Here is a 15,929-nt window from a genome sequence, read left to right as displayed (position 1 = left end):
AACTTTAAACCCCTACCCAGATCTAGCCAATGGTCAGAACACTCTCCACAGTAGAGTGGAGAGTGGGATATGACTTTCTCACATACTCTGGTGCCTCACCTTTGACCATGTCCCCTGGAGGGGGAGACCTGGTGGCACTCAGAGGAAGGACAGCAGGTTACCAAGAAGAGACTTGATACCCTATGAGCATATACAGGGGGAGGAAATCCCCCTCAGGAACAGTCATAGGGGAGGGGAATAAGGGGAAAATGGGAGGGAGGGAAGAATGGGAGGATACAAGGGATGGGATAACCATTGAGATGTAACAAGAAAAAATTAATTTAAAAAAAAGGAAAAAAAAAAAAAGAAAGAAAGAAAGAGTGCTTGTGTGACTACTGACACCAAGATAGGTTTTTCCTCTCCCACAGAAACTATTGCAAATTGAAGCCTTTTTCTAAGCATTGGTGCTTTGGCTTGTCTGTAGGCCTTTCTCCATGAAAGACCATGACTTGTATTGTTCTGGTTTGTTGTTGTTGTTGTTGTTGTTTTCTCTGCATAGCCCTGTATGTCCTGGAGCTCACTCTGTAGAACAGACTGGCCTCAAAATCACAGAAGTCCTCCTGCCTCTGCCTCCTAAACTCTGGGATTATAGGCATACACCACCACCACCACCACCACCACAGCAAGGCCATGATTTGTTAATCTCTCATCAGATCCCCACAGCCTAGCCATCTTCCTGACTGACCATGACCTAGGAAAAACACATGAATGAATAAGCAGACTTTTGCTTAGGGAAATGAAAGAAATATGTAAGTTGAAATGGCTTGGCTTCTATTAATAAAAGCATTCAGCTATTTAACTTATTACTTCCTTGAATATTGGGACATTATTATTTTACAAACCTAACTCGACTTAGCAAAACGGCATTTGGAAAGACTGAAGAGACTTTTGTTTGTGTTTTCAACATAGTTCAAGGCCAGCTGGTCTAGAATTTGTCTCACGAAGTTCCTACTCCCCCCCCCCTTTTTTTTCCTGTTAAACTCAGAAAGTACAATATCTTCATAATGCCTTTCATCTCTAAAGCCCCTGCTAGTACTAATTAATTCACAAAGTGATATCGTGCTTGAAAAGGGAGAATCTGTGATTTAGGTTTATCTGCAAAAGCCTGCTTTGCCCTGAGCCAGGACAACTTCCTGAGCTCTGCCCTTACAATCTTCCTCGCTCAGGAGGGAGCAGCTGATACTCTAAAACCCACCACAGGCTTTTGACTCCTGCAGGGTTATCAGTAGACATGCCTTACAATGTTTCAATACAAATAAAGACGATAAAGATTTAACATGCTCTAATCAGGGGTTATTTTTCTTGAGTCTTTATTTAGGGAAAAAGGAATAGTGCCTCGAAACTAATTGGTCTCACGAACAGTAGTAATATGGAATATATTAATAGAAGATCAAGAAACAAATGCATACGAGTGCATTAGAGTTTTGTGTCATGATGTTTCGTATTAAAGTTGCTGCTTTGTAGCGACGCTAAGCAATCACACAGCTCTTTGCTATGATTCCAGCCTCTTGCACTGAAGCCCTGATACATCTATGTGGCACCAATGCTACACTTCCTCCTGAACTGGGGCCCCTGTGAGCATTTTTAGATTCCAATTAGGAATGTTTCGAAGGTAGCTGTCAAAACAACTGTGTTGCTCTTTTAATTATTCGTGTTGATCAGATCACAATCAGCTTTATTAAAACGAGCTGTAAAATAATGCATGGTTCCCCAAAAGAAAAATTCACTCATTCGAACACACACAACAGCAGTTTTCACTCTATATAAAGTAAAACGTTTTACTCCAAAAAAGGAATAGACTTAATGGATAATTTGAAAATTTGTTACCAAAACTGGTCTCATGATTCTTAAAAATATTTAGGAAGGTTCTTTGGATATGAGATAAAAGAAGTGAGATTTACATTATGGCCAGTGTTTTGAAAAATCAATACACGTGAGCATCCCTATGATTTAAAAGCAACAAACATAAGTAATCATTTCAACTCAAGTTTAAATAAATTCTTCAAATTATTTTGGTGCATTGTTTCATCCATGACAGTGTGTGCTGATCGACATTAGCAAGAGAAAGCTCTGGATGACCTGGCTGCCGTGCCGAGGCATGGAGAGAATGAGGAGGCAGAGAGAGACATGAGCCTATCCAAGTTGGGGGAAAAGAATCAGCCAGCAGATGAAGCGAATGTAAGTTCAAGTTACTCAGATTTAATGCAAACTTTGTGTGTTCCAGAGAAGCGGGTCTTCATGAATTGTAATGGATAGGTTAAAATTTACACATCTGCTTTTTGGAAAAATGTTGGTGGTTCTTTCCTCATCACTCTTCCTAAGAGTCAACTCACCCAGGTAGAGTTTAGGTAACTGATGTCATTTCCGACTTTAAAATAAAAGTAAGAAGTTTGACCTACTAGAAGCCATAGAGGAAAAATTGGGTGTTCTCTGTACACAGTAGCCAGAGCGAGTTAGGTGTCCACTCTGAGAGAGGACTCATGGGAGATCACATCAGCATCAGGAAGCAATTAATTGATCATTTTTAAGGTTTGTGGAAGTAGTGGCTATGTGTCTTTGTATGCATGTGGAGATGGAGGGCATGTACACTTAGATTACAAACTATAATTTTAGTTTAAAATATTGTTTTTGCTTAGATTTAATATTTCTTTTCAATGTTAGCTTTTAAGATCATACATTTTCTTTTTTTAAAAATTGAAGCTACAAAGATAAGACAACTTACCACATGTTAGTTATTAAAAATATATCCCTAATACTAGTAAGATAAACTACGAAGACTATTTCTTAATATTCTAATGGTTTGTCTAAACTTAGATTATACTTACTATATAGGCATGGCTATGAAATTGAAAATTAGATCATTATTAATTAAATTTGAAAATAATCATAACTTAAATTCTTACATTTCATAATTCATAAATATATAGTGTGTAAAAATTTGAGACACTTCAATGTATTTCATAGACATTTATGTATATATATATGTGTGTGTGTGTGTGTGTATGTGTGTGTATACATATGTAAGGTATGTATTATATATGTACCTGAATAACTATTTGTATATATTTATTTCCATATTCATTGTGAGGTTACAATATGCCAGATATTAAGTCCGAATAGTGAAATAGCAAGTCATGCATGAGCTTCTCTTCATATAAGTTTTAATTCAGTAAGGAGACGGAAAAGGAAGTAGGACATTTTAGTGCTATGCATCTGGGAAAGAGACAAGTCTAAATTGCTCTTGGAAAGCAGCTTATAAAAGGGCAAGCCCCTTCAAATTTGAGAAGTTGTAGAACTAGCTTCCTTAACAAGTGTAAAGTTAAGAACTAATAACTTTGCTGTGTGGTAGTGACATATGCCTTTAATCCCAGCTCTTGGGAGGAGGAGGCAGGCAGCTCTCTATGAGTGAGGAGCCAGACTGGTCTACAGAGCAAGTTCCAGGACAGCCAAGGCTACACAGAGAAACTGTGTCTTAAAAAAAAGATAATCTTGAAAACAAAATATAAATACATCTTATTTCAATATTAAAAAGATGATTGAGCTTCATTTGAATAACAGTATTTATTTAATATTTTCAACCAACATTTTCAAAAACACTTAGTATCTTGTTATACCAGTTGGCAAATATGTCTTTCCAGAAAAAAACAATAATGTCAAAAGTAGTGTAAGTGGGAGAATGACATAACGAAGAGAGCACAGTAGTGGCCTCTCACTTCAAGGCATTCACAGTCCAGCCATGGAACAAGTCTATTACCCATGAAATAAGAGTGGACAGCCTAACAGTATTTGAACATGTGATAGGATGAAAGCACCATAATTACTGCAGGAAATTCAAGCTCCTTCGGGCTAAAAGCCATGTCTCAATCATGCTTCTATTACTGGCTTGAGGGTGTGTGTTTTGGAGTAGATAATACATAGCATAAATCAGGGCCATAGAAGTATTCTATAAATGTGATACGATAGGTAAAAAGAAACCAGTTTGTTTGGGTAGGAAAAATGAAATACTGAAGATACTGTTCTGAAATTACTGCCCAGCTTTGCCCTTGTATGACCTGTGTGAAAGACATAAAGTGGCATTAGAGATGGGATCCAAAGCATATGAAAGTCAAGATGGTGGTCTGCGTGGTCACAAAGAGAAGTGTGTGGTCACATGACTACTAAGGAGAGGCTACTTCCTAAGATGGCTGGCTAGGTTACGGCTGAAGAGATGTCTCATTTGGTCATACTGCACACTCATATATGTGCACATACACCCTCATATGTGTGTAATAAAAAAATACACACACACACACACACACACACATGGAGAGAGACAGAGTGATAGTTGTAGTGGTAGCTAAAAGAAAAATCCAAAGGAAAGGCATGTGAAACCAGGAGATGTTTGTTGCTACCAGAGCTGGCCTGATGATGAAGGAGGCAGCTTGGGGCGATATTGATGACAAGTGAATTGGATATATTTTAATTGTTGCTTCTAGTGAGAAAAAAGTCTCAGGTGAAATGACTAATTAGTAATTGGAGATGTAAGAAGTGGTGAAATATAGATTGTCTTATAACCAAAGCCATTATCTTTTCACTATGCCATAGACTCAAATGATACTCACAGAATTCTCCTCCCATGCTCTTGCAATCATGAGGATCACAGGACTAGAATAGTGAACACAGGAATTGATTCCTCTATCCTGGCAGCCTGACACTCTAATGAGCTGATTAATAAAAGGTAGCAAATTCTAAAGGGAATATTGGATAAGGGTAAAAAAATAAAGGAGTTAAAAGAGGTTAAACAAGACCCATTTTTAGTTTTATATTTATTCTGTGTGTGACCCCCCCCTCACTGTGTGTGTTTGTGTGTGTGTGTGTGTGTGTGTGTGTGTGTGTGTGTGTGTGTAGGCATACAAATGAGTTGCTGAAGTCAACTCTCTTTTTAATATGTGCATCATAGATATAGAACTCAGTTTGAAAGTGTTGGCAGCAAGTGCCTTTACCCAATGAGCCATCTTACTAAGCCAGGAGTTCATTTTAAAAGTGATATAAGATGAATAACAATAGCAAGTAAACAAAGCAACATTCCTTAAATATAATGGTCACAAATGAATTAGGGTTTACCGGAAAGATGAATGGAGAAGTGGAATAGCACCTCAGAGGAAGAACCAGTTCAAAGAAAGAAGAATAAGCCAGATGAAGGAAGTTGTGTTTAGTGAGGCAGCTGGACCTTTAAGACCTGAGAACTCCTGCTTGTCTTCCAACTTCTACCCTTGAGAGAATAGAGGTCACTGAGAATTTTGGTTCAAGGACTTATACTGTAGCTGATGGACACAAAGTTGACATTTTAACCTGCACCATGACTGCAGCAAGAGATAGGAAGTAATCAGCTCATGAGTGTGGATCCCTTATGGATGGAATGTTCTGAAAAGGAAAGGCTCTACCACCTCAAAGAGTCAGCGCACAGGAAATGGAGGAGGAAGGAGAAAGGGGTCCTGTTCCCAGGCCATTAAGTTCCTGGAATCCAGCAGTGGGTGTTTGAGTAAACAAAGATGTAACTGGGTGGAGGAGAGCTACCTATATTTGAAATTCTTGTTCTGAACACAAGTTTTATAGTATCTGATACAAAATACTCATATCCAAGGTTTCTTACAGAAGTGAATCATGTTAGTGAGCGTGACACTCCCTCAGTCAGACTTGCACATATGATCCAGTTCTGAGTGACAGGTTGATTGTAACCTCTCGGTCACTGAGCCAGGCACTAATAAAGATACTTAAATTCGGGATTCACACAATGTATGCTTGCAACCTATTTTGACAGCAGGTTTTCCTCCTACGCCCCAATTCCAAAATAATGACTCCGAGACTTTACTGTGTATAAATAAATGCCTAGTCAATATGCTTTGTCTGGTTCCCTGACTAGCAAATGACTTATTCCACCCATTTATTCTATTCTACTTATACCACGTGGCTGGATACCTCTCCTTAGTTATTCATCCTTCTTACTCAGAGTCGGGGGGCAAAGCTCCCGCCTCTAATTCTATCTCATATTTCATCTTTTTCTCTTGGAACTCAAACCTCCTATTTCCTGCCTCACCTATTAGGCCATCATCTTTTTATTGGCAGGTGATTCTTCCATGCAGTACACAAGAGATTCTCTCTACACATGATGTTTACGTGTACAGTTTTGAGTCACTGAGTTTAGGGTAACTTTTGTAGTAGTAGATCAAAGAGTACAATACTACAGGAAAATGAGTTACTTACTGGATGTTCTAGTGGTGGAATGACATCTTTCAACACGTGCTGTGACTGATTCCTTCTGTGGCGGGAAATCTGCAAACATATTGACATTTGACACTATTACGTTGCTTTCTTTACAAAGTTGAAAAACGTTTTAATGAGAATTTAGAAGATATACAAATAAAAATGAACATATTAAAATTTAATTAAATAAAGATTATAACATAAATACAAAATAAGTAATATATTAGATATAATTAATTTGAATAAAATTTTTATTCTAAGGTGGCTGGCTGTAAAAATAGTTATGTGTTTTTCTAAGCCTTGAATTTCCTTTTATCAAGCAATGAGATCAGTATTTCAATCTTGGACATCACTAGTCCTTTACACCTGCTTTCATCAAGTTATGTGATGTAAGTGCTACTACATGACAGTAAAGGTTAGAGCATAAAATGATTTGCATATCTCTATTGGAACTCTTAGCTTGGACAGTAATCCCAGTGTCATGAGGAAGCTCAAATCACTCCACACGGTGTGTCCATCAGGAGAAGCTTTGTCATTATGTAGCTGATAGACTTGTGAGGGTCTGGTAGCCAGCATCATCCAGCAATCTCATCCATATGAAACTTGTAAACTGCCAAGCTATTCCTGAGTATCATGGAGAAGAGGCAAGCTGAGCTTATGCTTCATTCATAGAAACATTTTTCTTTTGTTGCCAGACCCTCAGCATAATAAAATAAATATTTTACATCTTTGTATTTCAGCATCTTAAAATGCAGTAACTGGAAAAATATTTCATGCTGAAATATGATGTATTGTTTATCATGCCAGGTCATAATTCTCTGTATATGTGCTATGTTATTCTCACATCTTCCTTTCTTGTTCAGATGCCATTAAATACACAAAAGTCACGTGACAGTTTTTTTTTGTTTTTTGTTTTTTTTAGGAAAGAAAAATGGGGGTTATTGTTCTTTCTCCAGAAGAAGCACTGTGAACAAAGTCCATCATTAAAGAAGAGAGGGGAACTTATGATTTAATTTGCTTGATAGATTAAAGGATTTCATCAGTAAGATTACTTCATATTTTACATGAAACGGAGAATGAGAAGGATGAGAGGAGAGAGAGAGAAAGAAGGAAGTGGATGAGAGAAATAAAGTAGGCTTACCACTATAAGTAGAGATGGAAAGCTTTCGTGCCTTTGGCTCTGGCTACTAGTATGCTTAACAGACTGAAACATATCAAATCAATGTCTGTGAAGATGTTGAGGTAATTATATTACCATAGAAATCAGAAGCTGGGTCTAATATCCTGAAACTCTATACAATTCTGCAATCCCATATTTATTCCACAAAAAATATTAAGAGAGCAAAATTTGAGATCATTCTCTCTACTGTCCAGTTGGAGTGTGCGTGGAAGGATGGGCATAACGCATAGCGAAGCATGTCTTAAAGGCAGACATAGACTGTACAGAATAACGAATATAAGACATCCTTCCAGACATAGGAGCCAGCAATGGTCTCCACCACAACGAGGGTCTCACAGGGACTGCCCAGCAGGACACAGCCATTGTTTTGGTGTACTGACTAGGCTGTTCGTCCTTTTCTTGTTACCTAGCTCTGATGTCACCATTATTTGTTAAATGTGACAGTGAAGCAGACAAATTAAATTTCAAGTTCAAAATTATTTAGCTCTCCAGAGAGACTGAGACTTTGTGAAAATAATATTTATCACCGAAGATTCTGGAAATAGATAGAGTTGGGTGCTGTGAGAATTTATCTTTGTTTTCAATGTGACTGGATCTGAAATTAAGCAAGAGACACACATCTGGACTAGTCCTTAAAGGTATTTCCAGGAAGGACTAACTGTGGACCAAGGGGAGAGCCTCTAAACGATGGACAACACCTTTGTCTTGCAGCCTGGGTGTCAAGATGTCCAGCAGTAAGCATTGGTGTTGCCTACCGGCCTGGCTTTTTTGCTGGTGAGTGTGTCTGCTTTATTGTGGCTGCCACTGTGATTGTCATCAAAATCCAGCTTCTTTGGCCTTCCAGTGTGAGCTACAGACCAGCAGCTCTCCAGAAGTGCTCCAGGTCATCAGTACTATCCTGGGGCTGCTGGAGCATCTGAGTTCTCAGTGTCTGTCAAATGTACAGGCAGTCACTGCTGTAGTGCCCAGCTCCTATCATGTAAACCAGTCTTGCCAGTATTTGGTGAGAATTGTCTAGAGAAATAGGGCTTATTTGGAGATGTCTTCTTTGGAGAGCTGGTGAGGCATGTTAGAAAATAAGTACAAAGTGAGAGTGGTAAGGAAAGAAGATCTTACACCCTTGCATCTGTGCTTAGCCTTCCTTACAGTTAGGAATTGCCTTTTGACTAGTTTAGGCTAATGGAAAGAGAGCAGAAAGAGACACCAACGGCCAAAGCTCTTAACCAACCAGGGTCTGTTCCGAATTCTCTCTGTCTTTTGACACTGGCCAGGAGTCGACATCACACTAATCTATACGGAAGGAAGATTTGGGACACTGAGTCATCATGTGGCGGAACCTAACCTGGGCTCAGAAGGTTTACTTTTAGTAATTATTTAACTGTAAATTTAGGGGAAATAGTAGTTTTATGATTAGGGAACTTTTCAGGGTTTTCTGTAGAAAGCAACCTTCTCTTGCATAAGTGAGAAATAAATTCCTATTTTGTGTTTGGAGGTTCTAGCAGGGGAGCACAGCTATTCATACACCCTTGACCAAAGACTGGTCCTCCTCTATTCGGGGAAGGTCATCCTCTTCAAGGAGCATGCAGCTTTGGAAGGGCTGCACATGGAGCGGTGAGGGAGGAAGAGGACACCAGCCTAGCCAGACAGATCAGCCGAATCAACCCTGGTGAACAATGGGGTGACAGATGTCACAGCCAGATCACCCTCACATCCAAATTCCTATTTCTTGAACCCATCATTAGAAAATTTGAAAGCTGGCATTACCTCAAAAGTATAGCCACAGTAGATATTAAATTGATGTAAGGATGCAAGATCTTATGCATAAGAGAGCTGAGAGCAAAAGTAGTCAATGAGAGGAACCCTAGAAACCCCAGTTTCACAATGGCTATCTACTGCTTGGCAGTGAGAAGTTATCTTTTGTTATTAATATAAATAAGTGAAAACCCATTTCATGATGGCTTACACCTGAAATTCTTTCTCCTAAGTAGTTACTCTACTTTACTTTCCAACCACGCAATACACATGTTTTACATGTAAGGGTAGAAGATTCCTAAGTGATAAAAACTTTCATATTCTTTTTCCTTAAAACCCAAATGTATTTCTAGCTCGGGGGTAAAAGTCAATTGCCTGGATGGTAAAATAGCACAGGTGTTAGAAAGAGTAGTGCCTAATAAATCCCAGTGTTGATGAGTGGGACCTATTCAGAGCTGTCACTCCATATTCTCCTTTGTCTCAGCATTAGTAGGCTTTGGTAAGGAGAGTGGCCCCCCCAGGCCCTAAGTGTTCCTTGTAACTCATCTGGTGAATGAGTACCTCTAAGGTGAGCTTTTAAATTCCACTTTGTTCTTATTATTAACAGAGTAGTAAGTAGGGCGCAGTGCACCTGCAATCCCAGCATTCAGGAAGGCAGAGGTAGGTGGGTCTCTGTGAGTTCGAGGCCAGCCTGTTCTACAAAGCAAGTCTAAGACAGCCATTTGCTTAGCTGTGACTGTTTAACTTTAATTATTATTTTAAAAGTCTTAAAGTTTGGTAGAAAGCTTATCCTATTAAAGCTATTTGCTAGTAAAGTAATCCATTTTTACTTTACAATAAATCTGTTGAAATTATATTAAATGAATAATATAGGAAAAATATTGAAAACTCATATAGTAAGCCAATGATTAAAATCTGAAATAAATGTTAATGAGAAAAATGACCATTTCTGAACACATACTTGCTTTTCTCTTGAAATAAACCATTCATCCCATGATCTAGCAAAAAAAATTAAAATGCAAAATGATGAACAGATAATATCTTATGCTAACATTTATGAAGTACTGACTTGCCAGGTACTATTGAAAGCTTTGTTTTGCGTACATTAGCATATTTAATCTCACAGAAGCTTTAAGAAGTCAATAACATTACCTTGTTTTATAAATATGGAAATACTGACACAGTTTAAGTAATTTTGTGAATCTATACCTACCAAACTATATTCATCATGCCTATGTAGTTTTTATCCTTAGCATGCACACACACACATATATATTTGTATGTATGGATATATATATATACATACATACACACTTTTATCTCATCAGTAAGTAAAGTTAGGAGGAGCTGAAAAATTGCATCCTTTCAAGTACAGAAAAGACTGTTTCTAAGGTAGGCATTTAAGAGAGAGTCAATCTTGTAAATTTTCACTCGTTTAACAGGGAAGCTCAAAATTAGTTTCAAACCTGTTATAAATACTTCTTTGGTAGGGGTACTATTCCTGATCAATAAGCTGCTCATCTGCCATGCTCAATCAAGTTGTGAGGCTGTTGAACATAGGGAACTTTCATCACTCATCCTTTGCTGAAACAGTCTTCCCAGGAAAGCAAAGAAACATGTCATTCCAAACCACATTAGGCCAGCCAAGAGTTAGGGTTTCAAAAACTCTGGATCCACAATGGCTTAACTACTAAATATAGATATCAGGAAAAGTTAGAATATATAAGACTGTCTTTCTATGATATACTTAATTGGTCTAATAGATATGAGGAAGACTTGGGACCAGTCAAAATTCTCATGGAATAAGTTTGAGGGAGGGGGAACTCCTAAACTGTATTATAAAATAGCAGACAATTTTATAGTACCTTTATAGACATTTATGAGTAACTGTCTGGTTTCGGTAAATTGTTTTGGGATATTCCTTATACAAGGCAATGTAAGAGACTAGATATTCCAATGATCAGTTAGTGTTGTCAGAACAGTGTTCATGTTTGGTACATTCATTTCAGCAATTTCTGCGTAGATTATTAAAATGCATTTTGTATGTTACCAAATATTTCTACTATGAGTAAATCAAAAAGAATATTTTATTTATACCACCCTAGTAGTTCTCAAGAATTTCAGGACTAGATGTACCTAGTTTTGCACACCTACATTTAGTCTGACGTTTATGCCATGTTTCTGGACCTAGCTAAGTCTGTTAGGTATTTTTAACTTCTGACTATTTTCTAAATAGTTACTGAATTTGAGAAGATGAATATCAATGAGAAATTATGCTAGTTTAATACAACTATATTTCAGCAAGTTATTTCCTTGTGTAATTATAGAATCTTTACCTCTGTGAAAGCTGTTATTATCCTGTATGCTTCTCTTTGGTTCTACATGGTCTTAAGCCTACAGGGAACACATATGTATGCTTACTACACAGCAGAGGGCACACATCCACCTTTATTTTGTTGATTTTTATGAGTTTCTGAGTTATGAAATGTTTTAAATATCATTTTGCAATTCAATTCTTTAAATAATTGTGAACTTTTACATGAATTTATTTCCAAAATTCTTCACAACTCGGTTTCTCTGGCTTGTTTATTAAGAGTCTCTTTTAAATTTCTTTTGAAGTAAGATTTTTCTTACTTCATATCTTTGAAGATATGATTTTTCTTAGGCTGTTTTTATCTCTAAGTCCTGCCTCTTAAACAATGGAGTTGTGATAGCAAATGTTTGAATTGATGTCAACGTTTCATTTGGAGAGGAAAATAAAATGTAATGTGAACTATTATCTTTCTTCGTGTGGGCAAACTACATATTCAATGATGCTACTTTCCTATTGAATTATCACACCCTATAAATAGGAAGGACTTATTGTGGGTCCCCTTAAAAAGCTATTGAAATGTAAATGTCTTCTGACTCGAATTCTCTTAAAACTGATATCAGATCAATCTACATGACTAAACAGTTTTAGATCAAAGTTGCATTTTTTTCCTTCACAATCACCGCACAGCCCTCTCTACTTTTTGTAGCTTTGTAACTGTGGAAAGCTAAGTGGAAAGATTGAGTGTCAGAGTACATAGACCATGCTACCTTCAAAACCCTCTCTTTTCTTATTAGAACCTGCACTATTAATTTTTAGAGATCTTTAGCTTCAAAATGGAATTTAAAATTCACTTTTGCAAATGGTCTTAATTTTTTCTTCCACGTCTTTTTCATTTTTTAATCTACTTAAAGCACATGCAGCTAAAGAGTGGGATTAGTTGGTGATACATTGCATACTGTAAAAATAACAGAATTTTGGGCACATTATTTCCCCTGTGTGGGAGGGTCTACCATAAAAGTTATACATAAACATGAAACATTCCACACAGCTCTGATTTTAAATAGATTACCATTTTTGATGAAAGTTTATATCTTGTGGCTTAGACTTGAAATAAAATCACTTGAAAAGCATTAGTACATTCCAAGGTTTTCACAGACATGTGCGTTTTTCTGAGGCATGCCTCCCATTAGCAACCTCCCTGGATACGTGGAAGAAAAGCAGAAATAAATCTGTGGTTAAGTTTAGTCTTTATCTTCACAGTTTCTCAAAAAAAAATTGGTGTATCCCAAGTTTTATATTCAAATTTTCATTTGTTTTGCCAAATTCAATTTCTTAAAGCTATCATAATCAGAAATTAAGGAAAGTTAGTGAATTCTTTTGGGAATGCGGAGACATCACTAATATTTCTAGTACTTGTGAAAATGTAGTTGTTTACAAATAATAAACACAGCCTAAAGGATGACTGCTTTTACAGCACATGTATATGGTCGCAAGCTTTGCAGGAAGAAGATTAAGATGGTGGGCCTTGACCCTGCCATGGACTTAGTGTGTTGTAACTCTGTGGACACAGAATGCTTATCTAGTTCTCAGAAGTTTTCTCAGTCTTTCAGTAGTCTTAATAGTAGGCCATCACATAAAGCAATTAGAGATCAAACTCTTTGATTTTTGTCCCTTATTAGTGTATGACAGACACATAACTTTATGTAGTGTATGATAGACACATAGCTTAGCATACTGTATGATAGATACATAACTTAGCATAGTGTATGGTAGATACATAACTTAGCATGGTGTATGTAGATACATAGCTTAGCATAGTGTATGCAGATACATAGCTTAGCATAGTGTATGCAGATACATAGCTTAGCATAGTGCATGCAGATACATAGCTTAGCATGGTGTATGCAGATACATAGCTTAGCATAGTGTATGCAGATACATAGCTTAGCATAGTGCATGCAGATACATAGCTTAGCATAGTGTATGATAGATACATAGCTTAGCATGGTGTATGCAGATACATAGCTTAGCATAGTGTATGATAGATACATAACTTAGCACGGTGTATGATAGATACATAGCTTAGCATAGTGTATGTAGATACGTAGCTTAGCATAGTGTATGATAGATACATAGCTTAGCATGGTGTATACAGATACATAGCTTAGCATGGTGTATGGTAGATACATAGCTTAGCATGGTGTATGCAGATACATAGCTTAGCATAGTGTATGTAGATACATAGCTTAGCATGGTGTATGGTAGATACATAGCTTAGCATGGTGTATGCAGATACATAGCTTAGCATAGTGTATGGTAGATACATAGCTTAGCATGGTGTATGATAGATACATAGCTTAGCATAGTGTATGCAGATACATAGCTTAGCATAGTGTATGTAGATATGTAGCTTAGCATGGTGTATGTAGATACATAGCTTAGCATAGTGTATGTAGATACATAGCTTAGCATGGTGTATGCAGATACATAGCTTAGCATAGTGTATGTAGATACGTAGCTTAGCATGGTGTATGATAGATACATAGCTTAGCATGGTGTATGCAGATACATAGCTTAGCATAGTGTATGTAGATACGTAGCTTAGCATGGTGTATGCAGATACATAGCTTAGCATATTGTATGCAGATACATAGCTTAGCACAGTGTATGCAGATACATAGCTTAGCATAGTGTATGCAGATACATAGCTTAGCATTGTGTATGCAGATACATAGCTTAGCATAGTGTATGCAGATACATAGCTTAGCATAATGTATGATAGATACATAGCTTAGCATGGTGTATGCAGATACATAGCTTAGCATAGTGTATGTAGATACGTAGCTTAGCATGGTGTATGCAGATACATAGCTTAGCATAGTGTATGCAGATACATAGCTTAGCACAGTGCATGGTAGATACATAGCTTAGCATAGTGTATGCAGATACATAGCTTAGCATAGTGTATGATATATACATAGCTTAGCATGGTGTATGCAGATACATAGCTTAGCATAATGTATGATAGATACATAGCTTAGCATGGTGTATGCAGATACATAGCTTAGCATAGTGTATGTAGATACGTAGCTTAACATGGTATATGCAGATACATAGCTTAGCATAGTGTATGCAGATACATAGCTTAGCATAGTGTATGCAGATACATAGCTTAGCACAGTGCATGGTAGATACATAGCTTAGCATAGTGTATGCAGATACATAGCTTACCATAGTATATGATAGATACATAGCTAAGCACGTATATTTGCTCCCTTCTGACCACTATACTATTCAAATGTCATAGTGGGTATCCATAATCAAATCTGTTCCCCACACATGACATTTGGCTGTTCCTTAATCCTCCGTGTATTATATAATAAGTCAGAAATATGACACTGCTTATTATGTCTCTTATCCCCTGAGAAAAATTAAAGGAAACAATTAAAAAACATTCTTGAGACATATTATAGCTAAACTTAACCGTAATTTCCTACCCTTAGATAGCCGAAGAGAGGCACTTCTAGGATGGTTCCTTTCCTTGCTTTATTTAAGGCTAAACACATGTTTTCCTTCAAGAAGAAAATCAGACTACCTGCTGATCTTATTTAAAGACAAATTAAGTGTATGCAATGGTGCCTATTGGCTTGCTTCAGATAAATCTGATTTCCTTTAGTCTCTCATGGGGCTTATTTTCAGTATAATGCGTCTCTCCAAGTTGCTCAGAATGAGAGGCACCATTGCTGTGAAGCTGGGTTATACCACAGCCTCCACCTCTTCACAGACTGAAATGATCATCAGAACCAAGGTCTGCAGACGCCTGAGTGGTACACACCTCTGCGTTTTTTTTTTTTTTAATTTGAAGTATGTTTATGCCTTGTCTTCATTACTGACATTTTATCTCTGTAGGAACACCCATGTTTTGCTCAGAATTTCATTTTACATATATATATTTTAAATCTCGTTTCCCCTAACGATTTAAAAAATTTTTTTCACTGATAAACAGCCATGGCCCACGTTTTCGGTGTAAAAATTCAGTTCAGACATACAATATGTATTGATGAGATGAGAGTGGTTGATGGATCCATTATTTTGACTATTTCTCACATCTTTGGGGAAACATTCAAATTTCTTTCCTTGGTTTGATATACACATCTAATTATTGTCAATCCCAAGTACCCTAAATGTTAGAGAGCATTAGAAGTAACTTCTATCCAGCTGCCCCTCTGTTGCCATTTTCCCTCGTTGTTTCTGTTGAAGCTAACCACTCTCCTATGAGACGCACTTTTTAATTCTCCATATGTAGTGTTCGGCCTTTGGTCTCTGTAATAAAATGCCCATGATAATTATCTTAAAAAGTTTGCTATGAGTAAGGGCCTTAGATGTTTCAGTCCATGATCG

General features: G+C 37.2%; 1 protein-coding gene across 1 annotated transcript in view; it reads right to left on the bottom strand.

The window, feature by feature from the left end:
- Positions 1 to 15,929, bottom strand: part of ARHGAP15 (Rho GTPase activating protein 15) — a 618,627-nt gene that overhangs the window by 534,293 nt on the left and 68,405 nt on the right. Inside the window, exon 3 of the mRNA XM_084799881.1 lies at positions 6,283 to 6,351. Coding sequence (XP_084656007.1) covers positions 6,283 to 6,351 — 69 coding nt within the window. The remainder of the gene's footprint in view (positions 1 to 6,282; positions 6,352 to 15,929) is intronic.

The sequence above is a fragment of the Acomys minous genome (genome assembly GCF_964271855.1).
Source record: "Acomys minous genome assembly, chromosome: 10".
NCBI lineage: Eukaryota > Metazoa > Chordata > Mammalia > Rodentia > Muridae > Acomys > Acomys minous.
This window is presented reverse-complemented; position numbering and strand designations above follow the sequence as displayed.